Here is a 23,415-nt window from a genome sequence, read left to right as displayed (position 1 = left end):
TGAAAACGACTAGCAACGAAATATTTTTTTTATTTCTGGTGGGTTTTATTGCAGTTGCTGTAGTTTTAGGACACTAGTTCAGTCCCTGGAAAAGACGCCTTGTTGGTTTGACAGGGTCAAAGATATTTTTTTTGAAAAGGAACGGAGAGTAGAATCCACATATAAATAAACGGACACATTGTATGATGTGAGCTTCCCCTCCTTGACAGACCAGCATCAGCTACTGCGTTGTGCAGTAGTATCACCCAATAACAGCTGTGCAACAATATGCAGAGTCATCGAGCAAAGATAAAGCGATCAGTGGTACTTACAATAGTATGACTGTTGTGCAGTTGGCACAGATGATCATTGCACTATTTTTAAGTGACCAGGAGCAGTAATTGTAGTCCAACTTTATGTGTGCAATTTTGCAGAAAGTCCTAGAGTGCTTTGTGTCTAGTGGTCTGGAATAGTGATCAACGGCAGTTCTTCAAGTATGTAGAGAGCTGAAGCTACAATAATCAGTGCGGTAATACTGTCCCACAGGGGTGTGCAAAATTTGCAAAGAGCCGTAATCATTGCTACTGCATCAAGTAAGTATTTAGGTCATTTTTTGATTACGATTATTCTGCAGAAATAATTGATTTTAGCTAAAACAAGAGCTTCTTTGTATTTCAGCAAGCTATCGCGCCATGCCTGATAGAAGACCACGAGGTTAGTCACACGCCATTTGCGCTCAGCATGCTTACATGACGGATTTCATCTGTACACCACAGAGTAAGCCTCTAAGGTCAAAATTGAAGTCTTACTGGTGTGATGGAGTTGAGCACATTTAACAGTGTTGAACTCATACCATGGGCGACAACCAGTGAGCAGGGCTCGGATTCAGCGCTTTCCTGAGGCATAACCGGTGGTGGTCATCAAATTTGCATTCTGAAGGACCGGTCGAAGCAGTAACTTCGAGTTGCCGGGAATCGCATGTGTACGTAAGAAGCTGTAGCCTCACAAGTTTGCTACAAGTTGGAGATAAGTCCTTTCAAATCAGCAACTTTCTCAGTGAGGCAAAATCAGTCACCACAGGATGAAAAGGTGAGTGGAGACATCTCGGTAAACTGCTAGCTATTTACAGATGATGGTTCGCCACCAGAATAGCAAGTGAGCGATCTGTGCCCCAGCGTGACGAAAACAATGTAAAAAGGGTAGGCAGGAAAGGATTTAGAAGGGTCAAAGACATGGTAGTGCTCTGCAAGAAAAACAAGGGGAAAAAAGTCCAAGAAGATGAAGTGTGAGGGAGACAGAAACTCAGAGAGCGGTCTGTGTGAACCAACACACCAGAGCTGGACCAGACTGGGGATTATGACTCCCCACAAACTGTCTTTTCACCAGAGAGAAGAGTACAAATGTGAGAAGAGAAAGAATACATCACAAATACATATGTGCAGTACATATGTAGAATTTACTCCGCTGAAAGAAGTTTGTAGCATCTGGCAAACAGCAGCAATCTCACAGCTTAGCAGCAGCAGCTAACCGGGGCCGAAAAAAAAGCAGTGTGCAGGTAATTGCAAATTAATTTCCCCCCAAAATGCGGCATATAGTCCAAATTATACTACCGGTATATAAAGCAAAATATTTTGAGTGGTTCACACGCATGCACACACGCACACACACTGTTATTTAGCTGTTCAAAAATCTCAAAGCAAAACTGTACATCATAATGGACATGACAAAAATGTCTGCATTAAATAAAAAATTTAATACCTTACATACTCTTCGAACAACACATTAAAAAAACAAGACCATTTGACCTTTTTGGAAGACAGTAATTCTAATGTGCACTTTTTACATCAAATTCTGGTAACCAACTGCAGACACTAACCAAATAGAGAATAGTGCTAGAATCTACTTTCCTTTTCAATCAAAATAGTCTTGTGAGTGACATAAAGACATTTGGCAACATAAACAACAACAAAAAATGTGCAATTTATGATAAAACATTCAATCCGAAACTCATACCAGTAAACTGAATACTGTAGTATAATTACTATCAGACAAAACAAACATGTCAGAGTTTTCACAAAGATAGCAAGATTCAATGAAAACCTTTGAGAAGGGTGATACGCCTACAAACATGCACTTGTTTACCACAGGATATAGCTTGACCTTGACATAAAGTTGCCTACTAAATAGGTTAGGTTTTCGACACCTGAATTGGAATTAATGCTAACCTATAGGGATACACAGCCGTGGAGTATAGTCCTGCTTTAATCTACCTCGGAAGAAAAGAAAGCTCAGAGGACAAATCACATAAAACTGGTAAAACAAGTTTCTGGTCACGTGATCAGTTACATGATAGAGAATCTAATCTTCTCAATACTTGAGGTCTTTGTCGAGAAAAGTTCTCCATCAATTCTGAATACCAAAATGAGATTGTTGTTTTGATGCTACCTCTGGTGGGATTGTCTTGACTCATCTGGAAATTGTGTTACTCAGGTCCTCTGTCCTTGTCATTTAATGTCTTCAATGTTTCAGACATTGGCGGGAAGCCATCACATGTCTTCATAGAGGAGCATCCCATTAAAGATGGTAAGTGGTTCCACAGAGTGGGCCAGTTTTCCCATCACCAAGTCGATGCAGACTGTGTCCTGGGCCTGCAGGGGCAAGATGATATTGAAAACGGCAAGCGAGCCTGGAGAGGTTTTGACTTCCGCCACAGGGTTGTTTTCCAGCCCCTCCGGCTGGTAGCCACCAGAATCCACGCGGGCCATGCCATAGTTGGATTTGGAAAGAACTGCCTCTATCTTCTCATTCTTGTGGCCTGTTAGGATGGCGCTGAAAAAGTAGTGTCCATCAACTGGAGCAGTAAAAATACCTGAGATGAAGAGATGAGCAATTGGTTACTGCACAAATATACATCCGTATTCTACACTGAAGTGACATTTGAAGATGTGAATTTATTTAACTAATCAGGGACCGGGCCAAATGTTGGCTTGTGAATCATTGACGAGAGTAAACAAATATCGAAGGACAATGAACGCTCACAGAAAGTTCTGTTTACCTGTTCTGGGGTCATAGAAGTCACCTTCATTAACAAAGATCTTGTCAAAGATAATGGTCCCCGGGATCTCCATGGGAACCGTGAGGGCAGCGGAGAAGGACAATTTTGGTAAATGAGCATGAATACCGGGTAGTCCTGAAAAACGCACATTTTGCAAATTAGTATATGATTTGACCCCCGTGAGGACAAGCGGATTAGAGAATGGATGGATGGTAGGAGTGTGCAATGTTTGGCTTTAATGATCGTTAATCACTGATCATAATGACTGTCATCTGTCATCATCACAGTGATTTCTGTTGCAGAATAAAATGAAATAATGGATTATGAGATCATTTCATCTTTCAAATTTATGATATACATACCTGTTTCTCCTCTGGGACCTATAAAAAGCATATCAGTAATTAGTTTAAAAAACATTCAATAGGTCACAAACACTTTATGACAATATAGGTTTTATACTAGGAACCATCATTAAGGGAACCATCATTAATTTTCAAATTAACTAAAAAGAGACATCTTGTTCAATAAATCTGGAAAATAGTACGTGTACATTCAAACCTCGTTTTTTAAGATGGATCTAGGACTTTCCTCAAGGCTGAGTTCATTAAATGAGTTCAAAATCGCGGGCAGTTTTGGCAGGAGACTTTCAATGGTCTCCTCTAGGGGTCAAAGATGAAGAAATTCATCTTTCGAGACAACCAACCGCATCGCAAAGAGTTAACATATATATCCAACTCAATAAAACATTGGCTTTACCAGAGGAAAATAACGTGTTTTATTGGACAGAGTCCAGACCTAAATCCAAATGAAAATCTTTCGGGTGACATCAAATGGGCTGTGTGCAGGCGATACCCGTATTTTGAAAATATGTACAGGTACGTGTAAGTTAAAAAATGCTATGATGATCCACCTCTACCCCCGCAAAAAAAGATTCAAAATCACAAGACACTGCAACAAAGTTGCTTCAGAGTCTAAATGAATCCAATTTCTCAGGCTTCACATTGGAGAACAAAGATTTGAGTGCTATACCTGGGAGGCCATGTGTTCCAATTTCTCCTGGTCTTCCAGGAGGTCCAGGTGGCCCTTGGGGACCTGGCAGCCCATTGAAGCCTCTCTCTCCTGGAGGTCCAGCTGGGCCTGTAATATTATGACACACCTTGTTATGAGGTTAAATAAATTGAGTAAGTATATCATACGTTTGACACCACATCAACAGGATCTCAGGAGCAAGTTGAAGTACCTGAGGGACCCATTCCACATTTTATTTTTCATGGTATTAAAATAGTCAACGATTGATAAAGGCAACATAACTTTGGCAGCGTGTTCATTTGAAGGATTTTGATTCTGGACATGTGTTGACCCGCTTCCCAGATCTCTCGTGACGGTTTAGTTAATCCGTGTGTAGTTTTTTTAAAACTATTGGTCCACCCTTTTTGTGATGTACACTGCGAGATGTTTTCCTTTCTCACAATCCACTTCAATTCGTATTTCTACTTGATCGCCAATGCTGGAGCTTTAGTGCTCATAAACTAACACAATGCAAGTAAAATGTACTCAAAAACTCTATGTGTCGACTTGACTAGTTTTAGTTTTTTCCCAGTGTTTTATATCAGGCATGAATGACTGAAATTGTTTGGAAATATTTGTAGTCTGCAGCTACTGTAGAGTTCTTTCTTCTTGCCCTCTTTAGGGATTCTAGACACGATGGCCTTTTTCCAGGATGGGGGATTTTCGCCCCCATTCACTGTATATGAAGGAGGTGTGTGTAGCCGTGAATTTGTGCTAATGTATTTCTCAAATGTGCAAATGTGGAATATGCAGGATGTAAGAACACAGAATTTGAAATAGGTGACTCACACAACACCCCCGACAGCGCAGATACAGAGCACAGGCTAAGGAGACGTGTGAAAAATCAAAAAGGTCTTAGCAGTTTGACAAACACTCTTTTTTTTTTTTAATTAACATGGGTTGCATGTCTTTTTTTTTGTTGCTTTTTAACAAGACAGACAACCACAAACCCTCTGCTGTGGCATAGTAAAATGAGATGCCATTTGTCTGCTACACACTGTCCTCTTTTGCCTGGTTGCACAAGGCTGGAATGTCAGCTTGTACAATCATATGTTTTAAAGCAATTTGACTGCAGTGAGGTTAAAAGTGAAAGAATAATCACAGGAAGTTTGTTCATATCACTATCATCGTCATTACGATCATTACTGTTGACTATGTCTTTTGCTTTTTGTTTGAATACATTTTGGATCGTCAGAAATTCTTTGTTTATCTGTTCCTATACAGTATATGCCAATGGTATATACCTGTACTGACGGGCAGTAAAATGAAATGTTTGGCCATTAGAAGGCGAAAGATCCCATCAACCTGTGTAAACAACTCTTAACATTCATCCAACACATCATATGCGTTCAATTTAAAACTCCCGGATTTTGCAGTTAAGTCAGTACATCTATGATTAGACAAAATCATTATTTCAGTATTGATACTTTTTAGATTTTTGTTTGCCGGGTGTTCGTGATGTTATTGGAATATAAAAAAGGTGCAACTGATTGACTCAATACTCTCCCAAATGATAGCCCAAGTTATAAAATAAGCCCTATATGATGTACAAAGATGAACGTATTCAACGCAGGCGGGCTGTCAGCTCCCTGGAGGCAGTGGCAGTGGGGTGATACAGACTCGGTACGTTGGTCTCGCTGTCAATTATGGTACTTGGAACGGGTTCCAGGTGCCAGTAGCTAACATTTTTAAGTTCCTGGCGGGCATCATGCATCAAATAGGCATTAAAAAGAAATAAGAGCTGTTTCTCAAATGCATGGTTGCGCCGGATAGCTTTAGCACTAGGTGGGTGTTGTTAGTCATACTGTGCACACTGCAAAAACACGTGCGCCTTCAACGTGGCCCGTTGCATGAGACACACACACACACACACATCACAGGCGAGGAGGAGCTAAACTTCCATCATGTAAGTTCATTTCACATTTGAAGTGTGACATATTTTCCAAAAGGGTCTGTATGAAATTCACATGTCTCAGGAAAACTCATCAAACTCACTTCACCAAATCATGGCACTTTGGTGATTGCGTACAAATTCCCAGGTTACACATGGTGGATGTGTTTGAAGTCTGAACAGGAGAATCGCCTTGAAAGTGCGCAAGCCAGGCACAGAAAAAAATGACTTAAGCACAAAGGTGAGAATATGCCCCCTATTGCATCTGAAATTTAAATTTCAGAATACTGAACTCTCAAGAGATGGGTTAATGAATCTGTATTTTTGGTAGGTGTCACAAATAATATAATTAAATGTTTTCACTGATTCCAAGCTCCTGTGTAGTTTTGCACAGACAGCTTATGGACAGTCCACCGCAAAAAAAATCCAGTGTTGATTGATACCCACAGAGTTGACCTTTTTCTGGAGTTTATATAGACCCACACGCTACAGAGCTAAATCAACACCGAAAACACTGGGAGAGGTTTTTTTTTTGGGGGGGGGGGTAGTATACAAGTGACTCTTCTCAGACATTTGTTTTCCCTCTCAGTCAGTTTGACTCTTTAAAAGCGCACTAAATTTGATAACACGTACCGCAACACCTAAATCAGTGAAGCTACCCACTGAGCCATCCCGTCGCCACACATTGTATGTGCATGATAATGCGATCAAAGGGTGTAATATATATACAGTATATATGTATATATATATATTCATTAATTCATTTTCGGATTCGCTTATCCTCACGAGGGTCGCGGGGGGTGCTGGAGCCCATCCCAGCTGTCTTAGGGCAGTAGGCAGGGGACACCCTGAACCGGTTGCCAGCCAATCGCAGGGCACACAGAGACGAACAACCGTCCGTGCTCACACCCACACCTCAGAACAATTTTAGTGTGTTCAATCTAGCTGCCATGCATGTTTTTTGGAATGTTGGAGGAAACCGGAGTGCCCGGAGAAAATCCACACAGGCACAGGGAGAACATGCAAATTCGACACAGGGAGGCCAGAGCCGGAATCGAACCCTGCACCTCTACACTGTGAGGTGGACGTGCTATCCAATTGAGCCCAAAAACAGTAAAACCCAAATAAAGTCTCATGTTGAGTCAGAAGCCAAAGAACACCAATTTGTTTTAAGGCGTGTTTTAAAGATGGGCAGCGAGGGAGCTGGCCGTACATTCATGAGGGCCATTCCAAAGAGAGGGACCGGCAACGGAAAAGCCTCAATCCCCTTCGGGACTCCGCTTAGTCCTTAGTACTTCATAGCGTCTGGTCTGCAGACCTGAGAAACCGGGCAGGTGTGTATTTTTTATACAGTGGTGGTAGTTTTAAAGTGCTCTATCAATACAATTGAGTTGAGTTGAGTGCATGGGTGGAGGAATTCAGAGTGGGTCGAGTCCATTGAAATACTTGACATCTATTCTTTGACAACAAATATTAGAATCTGAAAAAGAACTCTAAAATGTATAGGGATACAGTGAAGGGATGGCAGAGTAGAAGTTATGTGATCCTTCTTTCGAGTACCAGTCAAGAGGCGGGCAGCAGCATTCTGGACCAAGTTTGAAACAAGTCCAACTTTGTTTTCAAGACCATTAATTTTAACCCAACTAGTTTTGAACACCGCTTTAGAAGAGATAATTTCTGGCGAGTCACTGTTGACCGGTCTCTTCTGTTAGAGAAAATGGCTTCATTGGCCCAAAATCGTTTCATTTCAGTGTCAGAGTTTTCCAGTGATAAGCAAGGAGGAGAGGAGGATATCTTGGAGTGGTTTGGAAATATCTGTGTGAAATATTTACTCTGAACACAATTTAAATGTTAAAATTACACTTTGTGAGTTAAAATGAACTCCCACAAATTTTACTCTGGAATTTTAACAATTCAATTTTTGCTGTGTAACTACATTTAATTTGCCATTGTTCACTCTCAAAGCTTTTCAACAGACCTGGAAATATAAGAGAAAGTACACCTTGTAATTTTTTTGTTTCTAATTTACTGTGGAAAGGTTGAATATAATTTTCAAAAATGTCTTTCTAGTCTAATCTCATCGCATTCTGTACGTTTGGCTCAAGCCGAACGATAGCCAGTGGTGAAACACAGCTCCCTTCCAAGTGGATCCTGCAAGATTTGGCCTAACTCTTGGAATTGCACACCCACAGATAACAACATGGTGTGGCTAAATGGAATGACAAACTATTCCCTTTTAATCATGTCATAAATTTGGAATGAGCTGAAGTCAACAGTGAAAGCCCTGTAAACACCTCTGGAGTTAATTGAGAACAGACTGTGTTTAAAGTGAATCAGACATTTATAGCCAAACAGGCAGTTGAGACCGAATGTGTTGTTGGACAGTGCAGCCAGAACAGGAGGTGAACAACAGAAAGTGACAGTTTTGTTAAAATTCTTTGAGCTTTGACCATGTGATTGATGTGCTCTTTTTTTTGGTGGCCAACCTGGCCGTAATGTGCAGACAAATTGTCTGTGTATTGTATTTGATATACAGTACATACAGCAATACAGTATATCAAGCTCTCTGGCTGCAGGACAAATATGGACACCATGAGAGTTCTTTAAAACCAAAAGACCACACGCCGCTTACCGTGATAAATTTCAGACAATATTGATATGGTCACATGTTGCCTGCACTTTTCCGCAGAGGAATGTGGTGAATAACCACATTTCGAAATACTCCAGAAAGAGGATACAAATCAGAGCATTTTACGTGTACTGTATTTGCAAAGTGGATGACCTGTTTTTGTGTTTTTTAAATTTCCGTCTGTTTTTCTATAGGTACAGTATGTTAGGTAAGTATTTATTAGGGCTGCATACGAATTTGTAGTGACTCGAAGTGAGCAACAAACGGGCTGCTAAAAACAAACGAGAAATCCGAATTTGCGGATTTGAGTTGGTCAAAGCACATTGTCGCGTTTTTCTGGGTGGCAACACTCATCTCAGTCCGCCTGACATATTACAGCATTGCCGAATAAATCAGGCAAAGTATTTATTTTGAGCGCAGTCCAAAAAATGATGGCTTGCTCTGTTTGCTTTTTCTCAAAGAGTCATCAGATCACTGAATTGATGTCGTGACGACAGAGCAGCTTGAAGGAGTGTGTGTGAGTGGCTTTGTTGTCAAGCAGTGGAATGATTCATGATGGTTGCAGCCAATTGGAGCAGCTGACCCTGGGGTTCCCCATATATTTTCAACAATAAATTCTTACCACAGGTTAACCAATGGGCGGCCCATTGTGGTTAAGTGAGTCGCACTGTTGCCTGAAGCAAGATGTTCTCACAGATTTTCTGTGAGTTTCGCATGTTCTCTGGGTTGTTCAAACTCACAGTAAAAAAAATAAAAACTAAGTATATGTTAGGCAACTGAGCACCAAGCCTCTCACCCTTTGTGACCCAGCAGTGAGTCTGGCAGACAGTAACCACTGGATGTGGCTGAGATAATGGCAGAATAAGAAACCCTAGCATTAACCTAATTTATGATGAGAGAAATTTTGGTGAAGAGACCAGTTCTAAAACGTATTTGAAGTTTTTGACAGACGTCTTTTAATATAAGATATAGCTGAATTGGATAAGACACCAGTCAACTGCAGTTCAGTTACTTTGTGAATATCACTAGGCTTTTGCAGATTCAAATGTGAATCTTTCAATGCGAATTGTATGGCCAATGAAAAACTTTAGAAAAAAACTTTGTTGAACAATGAACTAAGAAAAAAAAGGAACGAGGAAAACAAGTGTGTAAATCAGAATTTCAAAGCAAAAAAGAAGAATCAGAATTAGAGGTTTGGCTACATGAGAAAACAAGAAACAAAATAATGGGAAAAACAAAAACAAAATAAGACCACAATAAAGACACTGGATAAAAGAGGGATAATAGAGGAACACATAATTAATTCTGGGCCATATTCTCCCATGTACGTAAATCAGAAAAGGCACGCAGCTGTCTACTCAAATCTGTCATTTATGTACCCTCATGCCAGGTATGCACTCTGGATGGAGTAACCCAAAGATGTGGGCATTCCCCGGAGGGGCTTTTGTATTCTGTCTGAAATAAATTCAATCAAAATAATTTTATCAGAATACCGTGCTTATGACAGAACGCATGTATGAAGATCCATTCATAAAAAAGGGATAGCTCAGCTGTTCCCAAGCTTCCTTGCGACACGGACAAGTATTTGACAAGTACAAAGTATTTGAGTAAAAGTATTTGAAAAGTACAAAGTATTTGACAACTAACATGGAAGCAAATGAGAACAAATGACTCAATACCTCAGTCACCATTGTGCCACTGCGAACGTAAGAAGCGACTGCGATTGCTGTAATAGTGGGAGCTCTCCACATTAAAAAAACAAACAAACCCCCCCCCGTCTGCTAGCACCATATTTGAAGCAGAGGCCGCCACCCCCTTCCCAAAAGTTATATTTTGTCAATTGATATGATACAATGCCGACGAATTTGAATTGCCGTGGGCATAACGTAGTGGGGACACATTACAGCCGTTGAGTAGTCAGTGAGCATTTGGGGCAGTCGTGTACCGCAACGTCATCATTAGTCAGACCGGCGGTTAACCAAATTGAACATGTTTCACCTTCAAAAATGTTTCACAAGAAGAAAGGCTCTTAAATCTTTGGGAGAATGCGGACTACGCAGGATTTGACAGGGAGCACACGATTTAAGGTTTGCTCCACTCAGAGTGCATACATTTCATAAAAGTGCATACATAAGTGATACATGCAAGTCAATGAGAGCATCTCTACTGCCAAAAAGGTGTGCATCTGTGCATCTTTTCTGACTTAAGCCTAAAGAAGAATATAACCCTATGAATATCCCCAAGAATGTACCACTATGCACATGAAAGGTTTACAAGCCAGACACGTAAGAAAAAAATAAAAAAAATAAAAAGACTTAACGTGCAAACAGGAGAAATAGCCTTCTATGAAAAGTTGATGCAACATGAAGCAATTCCCGTATTTTCTGCACTATAAGCCACCTCGGATGATAAGGTGCACCTTCAATGAATGGCCTATTTTAAAACAGTTTTCCTATACAGAGCGCACTGGTGTATAGAAGCTACAATAGTGGCCGCGGTTACGCGATGCATCCAATAGATCAGGGGTGTCCAAAGTCGGTCCGCAAGGGCCCCTGTTTTCCAGCTCTCCCAGGACCAACAAACTTGATTCAAATAATCATGATCGTTCTAATGCTGCTTTAGAGTTGGCTGATGAGCTGATCATCGGAATCAGGTGTGTTGCAGCCGGGAGAGCTGGAATACAGGCAGGACAGTGGCCCTCAAGGCCTGAAGCTGGACATGGCTGCACGAGATGGAGCTACGATCAAGAGAATACAATAAATACAATAAATACAATACAATACAGCTTGATTTATATAAAGCCTTCACAATTGCTGCAACTATAACAAAGCCATGAGAACTGGTCACAAACATAGACATGTAACATATACCGGTAAATAAAAATTATATTCCAAATCACTAAATGAAAGACAAAAGTTATGAAGACAATTGATACAACAAAAAGGCACACAAACCTCGTGGGATCACATCCACGAGGGACTAAATATCCTTAGAAGTCTTGCTTGTCTCTGTCTTCCTTCATTTAGTCAGTACTTAATTATGTTTGTGGTATTACCTTCAATTCATAATGGTGTTTAGTGTGGGTTGGCGAATGCACATGTCAATGAGTGTCGGGCAAAACCCTTTTCGGTTCCAATTGCTTCCTGCTATCCACTGGCATAGGAACACGAACAGGGAAACAACTCAATGGGGTATATAAAGAGACTGTGACACCATACATAAGGTAAGATGAAAGGGAGCACTTTCGGCTTTTGGGAAAAACGAATGCTCATAAGTGCGATTTTTAGTGCTAAAAATACGGTACTACTTTGTGCCTCAACAAATGTTGATCAGAACGAATCCTGAGCAGTTACTATAACACAAATACATGTTGTCAAATATTTCTGCCAATTTTGAGTAAACATCAATTTGAGGTTCCGTTGATGTTCTAGATCTGTTACATATACTGTATTCAGTACCCTGAGGTAAGATCTGTTGAGAATTAATGCTATTTATTCCTTTGGAATAGAAACGATTCAATGAGGATATTTCATGTATGTATTTTTTGTCTTCCAGAAACTAGTCAGCAAGACTGATCGTTGTTTAAGTGTTTGTATTAAAAAAAGATAAATTTGTTATAAAATATGCAAATATAGAATAGAATAGAAAATAATCCTACCAGTCAGGGTGAGCTCTGAGAAGCTATGCATTTCTTTCAAGACATGATTCAGGCTGGAGTTGAGGTTCTTTATCCGGCCCTGAAATTCATCCTGGTTCTTCTGAACAAAGTCGAGGATTCCTTCGTGATCAATGACTGTTTTGTTTAGACCCGAAAAACACGTCCATAAGCTAGATACATGTTGGTTAAGTCCTGAAAGTGGAGGACAACAGTGGAAAAGAGATTCACAAAACAATTGTTACAAAATATACTTTGAAGAGTATGTTTCAGTTTTATCGAAATTTCCATCAGCAAAAGTCGCCAATCTCACTACTCCAGCAATTGCAGAAGAAGAGAAAGAAATGATGAGGCAATTACCTTCCTTGATCTTATGGATGGAGTCATAAACTCCGTCCAACCTTCCACAGACTCCTTCAAGTTTGGATAACCTCTTCTCTAGCCCATCGCCAGATCTCTTACAGTCTCCAATTTCGACCAGCATCGTGCTCTCGTAGCGTCTGAAATCTCGGTCCATCCCATCCAAGCGGTCCCGACTTTCCTCAATGTGTTCGGTCACCTCCTGTTGTATTTTATCCAGTTCTGAGATAATCTTATCCTTTGTGTTTCCTGTCGATTGTTAGAGAATTATAGGGTCACAGCATGTTTTCATCAAGAATGTGTGCTGAGTCAGTTTGATTAAGCTGAGCTCACCCAGGTCAGTGATGACACTGCCATGTTTCTGTACAGTGTGTTCAAGACCCTTGAGGGTGTCGTTTATAGAGCTGAAGGTCAGGATGACTTCAGACAATTCACCCTGCAAGGTCTTCATCTGGTTGTTGTTAAGGGCCCCGCCGATCACACTGTGACCATCTAAAGGTCGCTCAGCGTCCAAACTTGGTCCATCTCCCCTGGTACCTCCATTTGTACCGGTTGAACCAGTGCTACCAGAACCATCACCTAAACAGTAAAAAAGTGAATACTAGGGAAGAACAAGCTTTACCTTTTTTTCTTATCCCTGTTGTTTCAAAACATCTGGTGCAAAGGTTTCCATCAAATCCAAAGTTAAAAATAACATAGCCAGGCACCCCGTCAGGTCCATTAGTTCGTCACTGATGGACATCCATTTTTCTGATGAGCGATGAAAAACTTACAAAAAAAACTGACGATATACTGTAGTTATTAAATGTTGTGAAATGTAAATGTCATCTCAATGGGTTGTGATGATAACTTGCTGCATATCTGTGGATCAAATGTGAGACTGAAAAACTATTTTGAGGAGTCTCAGCACACCGTGGTAAGCACATCCATGTGTGGAGTTTGCATGTTCTCTTCTGCGTGGGTTTTCTCCGGGTACTCCGGTTACCTCCCACATTCTAAAACCATGCATGGTAGGTTAACTGATCACTCTTATGGTTCCTCGGTGTGAATGTGAGTGTGAATGGTTGTTTGTCTATGTGTGCTCCAACCAGTTCAGGGTGTACCCTGCCTACTGCCTGAGGTCAGCTGGTATAGGCTCCTGCACGCATGTGAGGCTCGTGTCAATCAGCGGTTCGAATAATGGATGGATAGATGGACGCTTGGCCATTGCCAGACAAGTACCGCATGGCCAGTCAGAGTGTTATGCTTATTCTCTTCTAACATCTCAGCATTTGCATATTTTACAGTGCATAGTCAACCCTTCTCCATTGCGGGGGTTATGTTCCAAATCACCCCCACAAAAAGTGAAATCCGTGATATAGAAATACACCATAGAAATACTTTCAAGGCATTTGTCAACACACTTCGACATTACATCACACCTTACATTTATTGGTGCAACGTGTGACATCCTCTCGCAGAAGACGAACTTCATCTTGCAGGTGAGAGCACATCTGGTTGCAAGCGCCTCCAGAGTCCACACTCAACTGAAGTCGGTTGATGTGGTTCTGCAGGCGGCCCAAAGCATCCCTGGAATGATTCCGCAGCTTCCGCAACTCATCCTCGACTGTCCCACAGATTACGCAGTCCTGCCCAAGTAACTCCACCTCTGTCACAATGCGGTTAAAGTGTTCACCGTGGTCCCCAGTCAAAGCCTTGATCTTGCGAATGTCATGACTCAGGTCCACGACCTAAGATATGAACATTTACATGTTAATATATGTACTAGCAATTATAGCAACATCTGAATTTTGATTTATTTTTTTGCTTAAGATGTGAACATTTACATGTTAATATTCATACTAGTAATTATAGCAACATCTGTATTTAAATTTATTTATTTTTGCAAAGGATATTTACAAGATGTACCCCTTCTCACATCTTTGATTTGATTATAATTTACTATAAAGTCGCTGTCGTGTGAAAAACACAAGTGCAATTTTGGCATTAAAAAACAACCACGTTCATGGGGTGTTTGTGTTTTGGACATCCCATAAACACTTTCATGCATCCTGTAACCTGATAACATGATAAGCTGCCCACTGTAGTAACTGATGTCCCTGAAAGTGTTAATGTGACAATGTTTAGAAAATTACAAAAATGGACATACAGGTACGTGTTTGTCATCAGAGGACAGCAACGGTAAATGAGATGAGATAGAAGCAGAACCCAGGGCTATGAATAAAACACTGGCAACAATTGAGAGTTTTTGAGTCGTTTTTTTTTTTCAAATGGCCGTAGGGTAATGTTAAATTGTTTGTGGACTTGGAATTACCTTATCATTAAGAGAGTCTCCAGACACGGACAGGTCTTTGAGTTTTGTGTTAAAATGTCTTATTTGAACCTCATTGGCAATCACTCTCCATTCCAGTGATTTCCTTGTGGAATTATCTTTTTCTCCTCCTATTCCCGGTAATCTTCCTCCTTCCACAGTCCCACTTATTCCTTCATCGACACCAGTGCCACTACTGCTTCCACCAATACTACCTTGACTTCCACCAGTTCCACCTCTGCCACCACTTGTGCCACCTCTGGTCCCACCAGTTTCCCTGCCACCACCAGCAGTGTCACCGCGGCCTCCACCATTGATAGTAGTCCCCCCTCCTTTTCCGACTTCCCCTCCTGCTATCATGCCTCTACAGCCACACTCCTCCAGTTTCATGTTCATGAGGGAGGTTCTGTTTTCTAGCTTTGATAGTGTCTTGTCATGTTCATTCACCCTTTGCTTCACAAGCCCTACATCCAGCTCCACATCTGTAATCCTGAAGGCTTGATCATCAAAGCGGTCCAGGAACACAGTCCGAAGGTCACCAAGTTCTCCGTGGAAGTAGTCCTTTAAATCATTTTCCAAATATGCACAGCTTTGTTCAGTTTGCTCCATAGTCCCATTGACCCGTCGTTCCAAATCCTTCAGTCTATTATTTAGTTTATCCTCAGTCACCACTCCATCCCCACTACCGCCCCTTCTTCCACCTTCAGCACCAATCTCCCCTCCTCTGAAGCCAGCATCCTTATTACGGTTGTCACTTCCTCCCTGAAGCTCTTTGTTCAGGCGGTTGTGCAGGACATCAAAGCTTTCGGCCGCTGAGCTAATCTTGCGCTCAGCATCTGTGACGCGGTTTCGGAGGTCATTGATGTTGTCGCAGCATCTCTTTGAGCTTGCTAGTTCCCTCCGCAATCCATCAATTTCCTGTCGATAACGAACATCCATTACATTAAGCTGCTTCTCCAGGGCCCGAATTCTTTCCTGGTCTTCCTGCTGTTGCCTGTGTAGGTCCTTCACACCAGCCTGAAAGAATATACAAAAGTGAATGCATATTTCTGTGACAGTAGGTGTGATGATGAAAATAGAACACTAATACCTGACAGGAGGAACATGATAGTGAAACCCTTCTCTCAAGCTCTTCAAGGATCTCCTCCTTCAGTGAGTTCAGACTTTTTCCATTCGTAGTTCCTCCTGGAAGACCTCCTTCTAGATCGTTTCCTTTTCCATTTACCAGATGATTGTTGATACTTACAAGGGTTTTATCATGAGCCTAATACAAAATAAAACAATCTGAATTATTATTTTTTCTTTTTTTGACAGAAAAATAAGCAAAGCAAAGACTAATCTAGTGCGGGTATGAAACCATGGTCCTAAGAGAACTTTGGAAAATTAACATGTTAATTGATCGTTAATTGATTGTTAGTTGATCGGAAATGGGTGAGGTGGAGGTGTTTTTAAAAAAGTCAGGAATTTGGGATGCTTTCCATCGTTGCTCTCACTCCACATATACACATAAAAGAGGCCAAAAGAGAATATCTGTCGGACCTTATTCAAGCTAACCGTGACAACCCATGCGCACTATTTAAAACGATATTCTGAGATTCTGTACTCAAACCCCCTCTGCCTACTTGCTCGGATTCTTCACACGAGTTGTGCAACAGATTCCTTCAGTTTTTCATTGATAAGGTCTCTACAGCTAGGACTCCGGTCTAAAATACCGCATCTGACCCCTCTGTCCATGTTCCATGTTCAGCTGTACTAAATTCTTTTGAAACTGTGTCCTTGGCGCTTTTGGAGGATGTAGTTCGCCAGACGAAGCCATCTGGCTCCCCTTGCGACTCTCTTCCCCCGCACTTCTTTGAGGAGGTTCTCCCGAGTGTTGGCGCATCGGTCTTGGATATCATCAACAGCAGCCTCTCTTCTGGTGTAGTTCCCCAACAGTTTAAACATGCTGTGGTCCAACTCTTGATCAAGAAACCTGGTCTTGATCCAGATGTGCTGTCAAGTTTCTGGCCCATTTACAAACTGCCTTTCATTTCCAAAATTCTGGAAAAAGTGGTGCACATGCAATTTAAACTTTCTTGGATGAACATAACATCTTGGAGGTCTTCCACTCATGTTTCAAGACGATGCATAGCACGGAGTCAGCCCTGTTACGCGTTTCAAATGACATCCTCCTGGCAAATGACTCTGGAGACCATGTGTGTATAGTTTTATTGGACTTAACTGCAGCATTTGATACAGTGATCACAGTATTCTGCTGACACAGTTTGCAGCACTTGGTGGACATTGGCGGCAGTGCTCTTGAGTGGTTTAGGTCCTATCTAGCTGACAGAACCTTTTGTGTCAGCCTTGGCTGCTCTGAGTCACGCACTGCTCCCCCGTCATGTGGTGTTCCACAGGGCTCAATTCTGGGGCCTCTGCTGTTCTCGCTGTATCTGCTCCCATTGGGTTCCATCTTAAGGAAACATGGTATTCCCTTCCACTGCTATGCAGATGACTGCCCGATCTATGTCCCACTGAGCAAGAAAGACACCTTCTCATTAAGGCCACTCCTATCCTGTATGGATGAAATCAAAACCTGGATGGCACAACATTTCTTGAAATTCAACGAAAAGAAGACAGAGGTGATATTGTTTGGTCCCAGTGGCCCTTGTACATTCCATCCTGTAGACTTGGGCCCCCTGTCTCCTTATCTTGAGTCAACAGTCTCAAACTTGGGCCTTAAACTGGACAGTGATTTTAAACTCGAAGGCAAATTGGTGCCGTTGTTAAACCCAGTTTCTTTCACCTTAGACAGCTGGCCAAAATAAAACCTCTCCTCTCACATCAACACTTTGAGACAGTAATTCATGCCTTTGTCACATCCCGGCTCGATTACTCCAATGCCCTTTACTTTGGAGTCAGCCAGTCCTCCATTAAGCGACTTCAGCTGGTCCAGAATGCCGCTGCTCGCCTCTTGACTGGTACTCGTAAGACGGAGCACATAACTCCTACTCTGGCATCCCTTCACTGGCTCCCCATTCATTTTAGAGTTATTCTCAAGATCCTCCTCTTTGTTTTCAAATCTCTGAATAATCTTGCGCCACCTTACCTCTCTGAGCTCATTCGCCCCTAGACACCTGCCCGGCGCCTCAGGTCTGTGGACCAGACATTATTAGAAGTACCAAGGACTAAACTGAGGCTCAGAAGGGATCGAGCTTTTTCTGTTGCTGGTCCCTCTCTCTGGAATGACCTCCCACTGAACATTTGGCAAGCCTCCTCGCTGCCCATCTTCAAAACCCTCCTCAAAACTCACTTGTATTCTTTGGCATTCGACTCAGCATGACTTAGTTTTGTTCTTGGTTTTACTGTTTGGTGCTTTCTACCGCCTTTATTACCGATTTGTCTTACTGTTTATTGTGCATGTTAAATTGCTCCATGTACAGCACTTTGTATGCAGCGATGGCTGTTTGAAAGTGCTCTATAAATACTGTTGACTTGACTTGACATATTATGAAAGAAACGCAAACATGACCAACATTTGACATTGCACTGTACTGTGTTCGATCACATTTCTGTGACACTGCTATTTATAATAGCAGTAGGAGGAGTAATAATGTAAATGCTGATGTCACCTGCGTGCGATTGTCAAGTTGATCCAGTTTGGTCTGAATGCTGTGGATTGTTTCTTTAATCTCAGGTTGAGCTGCATCAGCAGGGTTTCGTGCTCCGGAGGATATACCAGCATTGATACCAGATTTGTCAGTGATGGTATACTGCAAGTCCTCAATAGTCTTAGTCAGGGTGTGGATCTTTTCCTCCAGCTGTCTCATCTTTTCATTATCGACCCTTCCTGGAGAAGAACCAAACAGCAACTTCATTGTTTGTCTTCACATGGCAACAGAGGAAAGCCAAGAAAAGATCATTCAACAAGACACTAAAGATAATTAACATTACATTTGCTTTGAGTTTTGGTATATTATTCAATTGACCCGGTTTTCTCATGTGCCCTATCAAACCTAGTTCCTGCCAAGTGGTTGCACCATTGTGGTAATAAACATAAGAATGGACTGACCACTGTGTCCTCCATTCTGTCCAACACCAGTGTTGCTGCCTCCTTGTCCGGTGCTCATCCCACTTCCTCCATGTCCTGGCTGGAGCTGAGGCCTGTTGGTGCTTCCTGTCCCACCAACTGGACCGTTGCTACAGTTGTCACCACTGTAACCCTGGCAACACTTCCACTCCATCTGCGTCACCATTTTATAAGCTATTTTGTACCTGGGCCTCATGTAGGTTCGATAGCTGTAAAGACATTTATCAGAAAAATTGGGAAAAAATGGAAATTACCATTCAAACTAATCAAGGTTCTTTTAACAATTTCAATGCATTGGTATAAAACATGGCTAAATCGGACCACTGTTGAATTGTACGATTAGTTTTGTTATTTTTTGCTCGGGAGTGGAATGGTCGAAACAGAACAGAACAGTCATTAGCATAGACATCCGAGGTTCGATTCCCGGCTACGGCCTTCCTGTGTGGAGTTTAGATGCTCTCCCCGTGGGTTTTCTTCAACATTCCAAAACATGCAAGGTAGGTGAATGGAATACTCAAGTTTTTTCCTAGGTGTGACTGTGAGCAAGCAACTTTTCTTATCTGCAAATAACTGGTCAGCATTCAATGGTACAAACAGTTAGATACATTTTAGCACTGTTAGATGTCAAATTCCCATTACATTGGGCCCACTGTTCTTTTTTCCTTCAGGAATTTCTTCCTTCAGTGACAGAACCGGCTATGACGATGACTCAACAAGTGGCACTCTGGTTTCTAATTTAAGTCCTGTCTTGAGAGGAAAAAAATGCTGTAAAATTTTTGAAATGAGCTCTGCGCCAACCAGGTCATTTGAAAACAGAGAGTGACACTTGATTGCATCAGATTGTGTAGCTGCAGACACAACTCACAAATACCAGAAAATTAAAATGGAAAGCAGGCATTCGAGAACAGCAGATGTTAAAGTAATTGAGCAGTTTGGGTTGGATTTTAACCAAGGTCATCTGGACAGTGACACAATGCAATATGCACACCCAACGTGAGTCAACAGGAGAGAATAAAAAACATGTTTAGATTTGCAGAGTGTAGTACTCACAAAACCACGCGGCTGCACTGACCGCTGCCCCAAGCACAAGGATGGTAGTCTGGTTTCACATATGTCTCCACTCCATCTTCAACGACACAACTTACTGTCTTTGTTGCCACATACGCGCACCAATTCCTGGGGAACGCACACATTTTGAGGTCTCAGTGGAGCTGTCCATTGTCAATGTAACTGTACAACAAATCAGTGTTCCCAAGAAATGTTTAAAACACAACTAAAGACTTATTTATAAACGCTTGCATTTACTTCAACTCCATGTTGGAATAATTGAGTACCGCTTCTACTCTCTCTGCTGCTTGCTGGCTTGGGGAGGGGGCTAGGTAACGATGACTGAATTTTGAAGTCACTGTTTGGATTTTAAACCGACTGACCGAGACAAGAGCTGAGGTGGATCACCTCCTCGGAGCCACTGTGTCGGCTTCCGCGTTGATCACCTGGGTGGGGATCCACTTCAGGCTGATCAAATGGACCTTTACACTATTTTAACTAATATTGCATACATTATGTGTTGAATGTTTGCCACCCGGCATCCATTGCAGCCTGGTAATCCCGGAAAGGGGATTCCCCCATATGCTGCTACTTCTCATTTGTCCTCCGTTTTTTTTTTTTAGTTTTTCCATGCCCTCATGGTGGTTCGGGAATGTGGTTAATATTTGTCAACTGTAATGTGAAGCCATTTGAGACTTTTCTATGATTTAGGGCTAGATAAATACATTTGAGTTGACTTCTTCTCCCTTATTGTTTTGCTGTTGTCACCCACATTTAAATAAGCATTCCTGCTTAACAAGACAGGCATGGCACTTGTGAAGAACAACTTGTGGCTTTTCAAGTTTATAACCGTGCTTTTTTTCTTTTTACTTTTATTATATAAAAAAATTAAGGTTTGGAATTCAATAGTCGTCATCCATGTTATAAGATTCCTGTTTAAAACTCGGATGGAGGGAGGAATCGACTACACTACTATATGGCCTTGTCAGCCCAGCTCTATTCAGTGCTTTTCTTTTTAATATCTTAAAACTGTTTTTGGAAGATGTACACTCCATTTGGCATGCTAAACCTGGCCTGGCATCGGCGTGGAAGACGCCATTATCTACCTCCTCCACTCAGTGCTGTCACACTTGGAGAAGGCTGGGAGCACTGTGAGAATCATGTTCTTTGATTTCTCCAGTGCCTTCAACACCATCCAGCCCAATTTGCTGGGAGGCAAACTGCAGAACGCCGGAGTGGACCACCATCTCACAGCATGGATCATAGACTACCTCACAAATCGGCCGCAGTACGTGAGATTGCAGAGCTGTGGGTCGGACCGGCTTCTCTGCAGCACTGGAGCGCCGCAGGGGACTGTTCTGGCTCCATTCCTGTTCATCCTCTACACCTCTGACTTCAGACACGACACTCCAAACTGCCACCTTCAGAAGTTCTCCGATGACTCTGCGATTGTTGGCCTCATTACAGAAGGGGACGATCGGGAGTACAGGGGACTGACAAAGGACTTTGTGGACTGGTGCCAGCAGAATCTCCTCCAGATCAACCCTAGGAAAACTAAGGAGTTGGTTGTGGATTTCTGCAGGAAAAAGTCCTCACCAACACTGATGAACATCCAGTGTATGGACATAGAGAGGGTGACCTCCTACCTTGGTGTTCTTCTCAACGACAAACTGGACTGGTCTACAAACACGGACACCCTGATTAGGAAAGGACAGAGCAATTGGGGTTCCTCATGGCGTGCCAGATGAGTATAAGTTGGTTAACCAGATTGCTGCCGGTTGGGAATCCATTTTCATTTGGGTTACCCCTAATAAGAATGTTGACAGGATCAACTACCTCCACTACAACGTCCAGAGGCTCGGAAATTTTACTGAAGAAGCCGTCTTGGCTATAAAAGAGCAATTGGCGGCCACCTCCCTGATGGCGTTTCAGAACCGCATCGCGGTTGATATGCTCTTGGCAGAGACCAATGGAGTATGTGCGATGTTTGGTGACCAGTGTTGTACGTTCATACCTAACAACACCGCGCCTGATGGTGCCCTCGCCAAGGCCATTGGAGGCCTCCGCACCCTGACTCGCCAAATAAGGGCCCATTCCGGCGTGAATACGTCCTTCTGGGCGGAGTGGTGGCATAAGGCCTTCGGAGAGTACAAGGATTTGGTGTTTTATGTACTAATCTCTTTTGCTCTTCCTACTCAGGAACCTGAGGTCTTTTGGGGTTCAGGGGTCACTCCTTAAGACGTTCTATAACTCGGTGGTGGCCTAGGCCCTCCATTATGGCATTGTCTGCTGGTCAGGCAGCATCTCGGCCCGGGACAGAAAGTGACTGGAGCGACTGGTCAGGAAGGCCAGTTCTGTCCTGGGTTGCTCCCTTGACACTCTGGAGGAGGTGGGCAACAGAAGGATGCTAACTAAGCTAAAAGCTATGATGGCCAGTCCCTCCCACCCCCTCCAGCCCGCCCTGACAGCACTTGGTAGCTGCTTCAGCCAGAGACTGTTACACCCGCGCTGCAAGAAGGAGAGATACCGACGCTCGTTCCTACCGACTGCTGTCAGGCTGATGAATAAAAAATAACAATCATAATAATAATAATAATTTTTATCCATTTGTGTTCATATTGTATTTAATTGAAAGATGTTTGTTGTTTTTTTTTCTCTTTCTCCTTTCTTCTTTCTACATACATTCTTGCTGCTGGAGGCTGTAAATTTCCCCATTGTGGGACGAATAAAGGATATCTTATCTTATCTTATCTTAAACCTACAATGTTGATAGTCCTTCATTGGTATAAAAGTGAAGGCAGAGTGGCATGCCAAGACACCTGACATATGGCTTTGCATCTACTGTTCTATTTGTTATGGAAGGACTCTTTCTAATTAATTTTTCCAAAGCATGTCAAACATACCGACATTTCATTTGCGTCGCAACCCAGTTATTAAAAGTGGCAATGTCAAATGCTACTATACGTTAAAGCACATTTTTGAACAGATAGCAGCTTAAGTCTCAACTGATATTATAATAATAATAATAATACATTTTATTTATAAGCACCTTTCAAGACACCCAAGGACACTTTACAATAACAAAAAACACAAAACAATACTATAGGTTGCAAAGCCCAGGATGATTCACTGAATAATAGGATATGCTATCCTAGCAAAATAATGCTACATTTAAGGAACCACTGTAGGGCCAGCTGAATGTGAGACCTCTGACGTGTCGATCAATGCTCGGTTATTACTTTATGGGAGGAATTTCAAGAAAGACAAGAATATGTTCTGTGAGGACCTGTTAGGTATCACTCCCAAGCAATTTGCAAAGCTAAAAGAGAGAAGAAAAAGCTTATTTTTGTA

The 23,415-nt window shown here is 42.0% G+C and overlaps 1 protein-coding gene across 1 annotated transcript in view; it reads right to left on the bottom strand.

Moving 5' to 3' along the window:
• Positions 1-1,711: 1,711 nt before the first annotated feature.
• Positions 1,712-23,415, bottom strand: part of LOC127599704 (EMILIN-1-like) — a 41,492-nt gene continuing 19,788 nt past the window's right edge. The window contains exons 2-14 of the mRNA XM_052063858.1: positions 20,068-20,193; positions 19,000-19,226; positions 18,560-18,777; positions 16,039-16,212; positions 14,952-15,965; positions 14,064-14,367; positions 12,971-13,216; positions 12,638-12,886; positions 12,281-12,472; positions 4,064-4,171; positions 3,397-3,414; positions 3,035-3,169; positions 1,712-2,848 (exon numbers count right to left, since the gene is read on the bottom strand). Coding sequence (XP_051919818.1) covers positions 2,526-2,848; positions 3,035-3,169; positions 3,397-3,414; positions 4,064-4,171; positions 12,281-12,472; positions 12,638-12,886; positions 12,971-13,216; positions 14,064-14,367; positions 14,952-15,965; positions 16,039-16,212; positions 18,560-18,777; positions 19,000-19,226; positions 20,068-20,193 — 3,334 coding nt within the window. The 3' untranslated portion in view covers positions 1,712-2,525. The remainder of the gene's footprint in view (positions 2,849-3,034; positions 3,170-3,396; positions 3,415-4,063; positions 4,172-12,280; positions 12,473-12,637; positions 12,887-12,970; positions 13,217-14,063; positions 14,368-14,951; positions 15,966-16,038; positions 16,213-18,559; positions 18,778-18,999; positions 19,227-20,067; positions 20,194-23,415) is intronic.

This window comes from Hippocampus zosterae, chromosome 4 (genome assembly GCF_025434085.1).
Source record: "Hippocampus zosterae strain Florida chromosome 4, ASM2543408v3, whole genome shotgun sequence".
NCBI lineage: Eukaryota > Metazoa > Chordata > Actinopteri > Syngnathiformes > Syngnathidae > Hippocampus > Hippocampus zosterae.
Note: the sequence above shows the minus strand (reverse complement) of the source record. Positions and strands in the feature narration are given on the sequence as shown.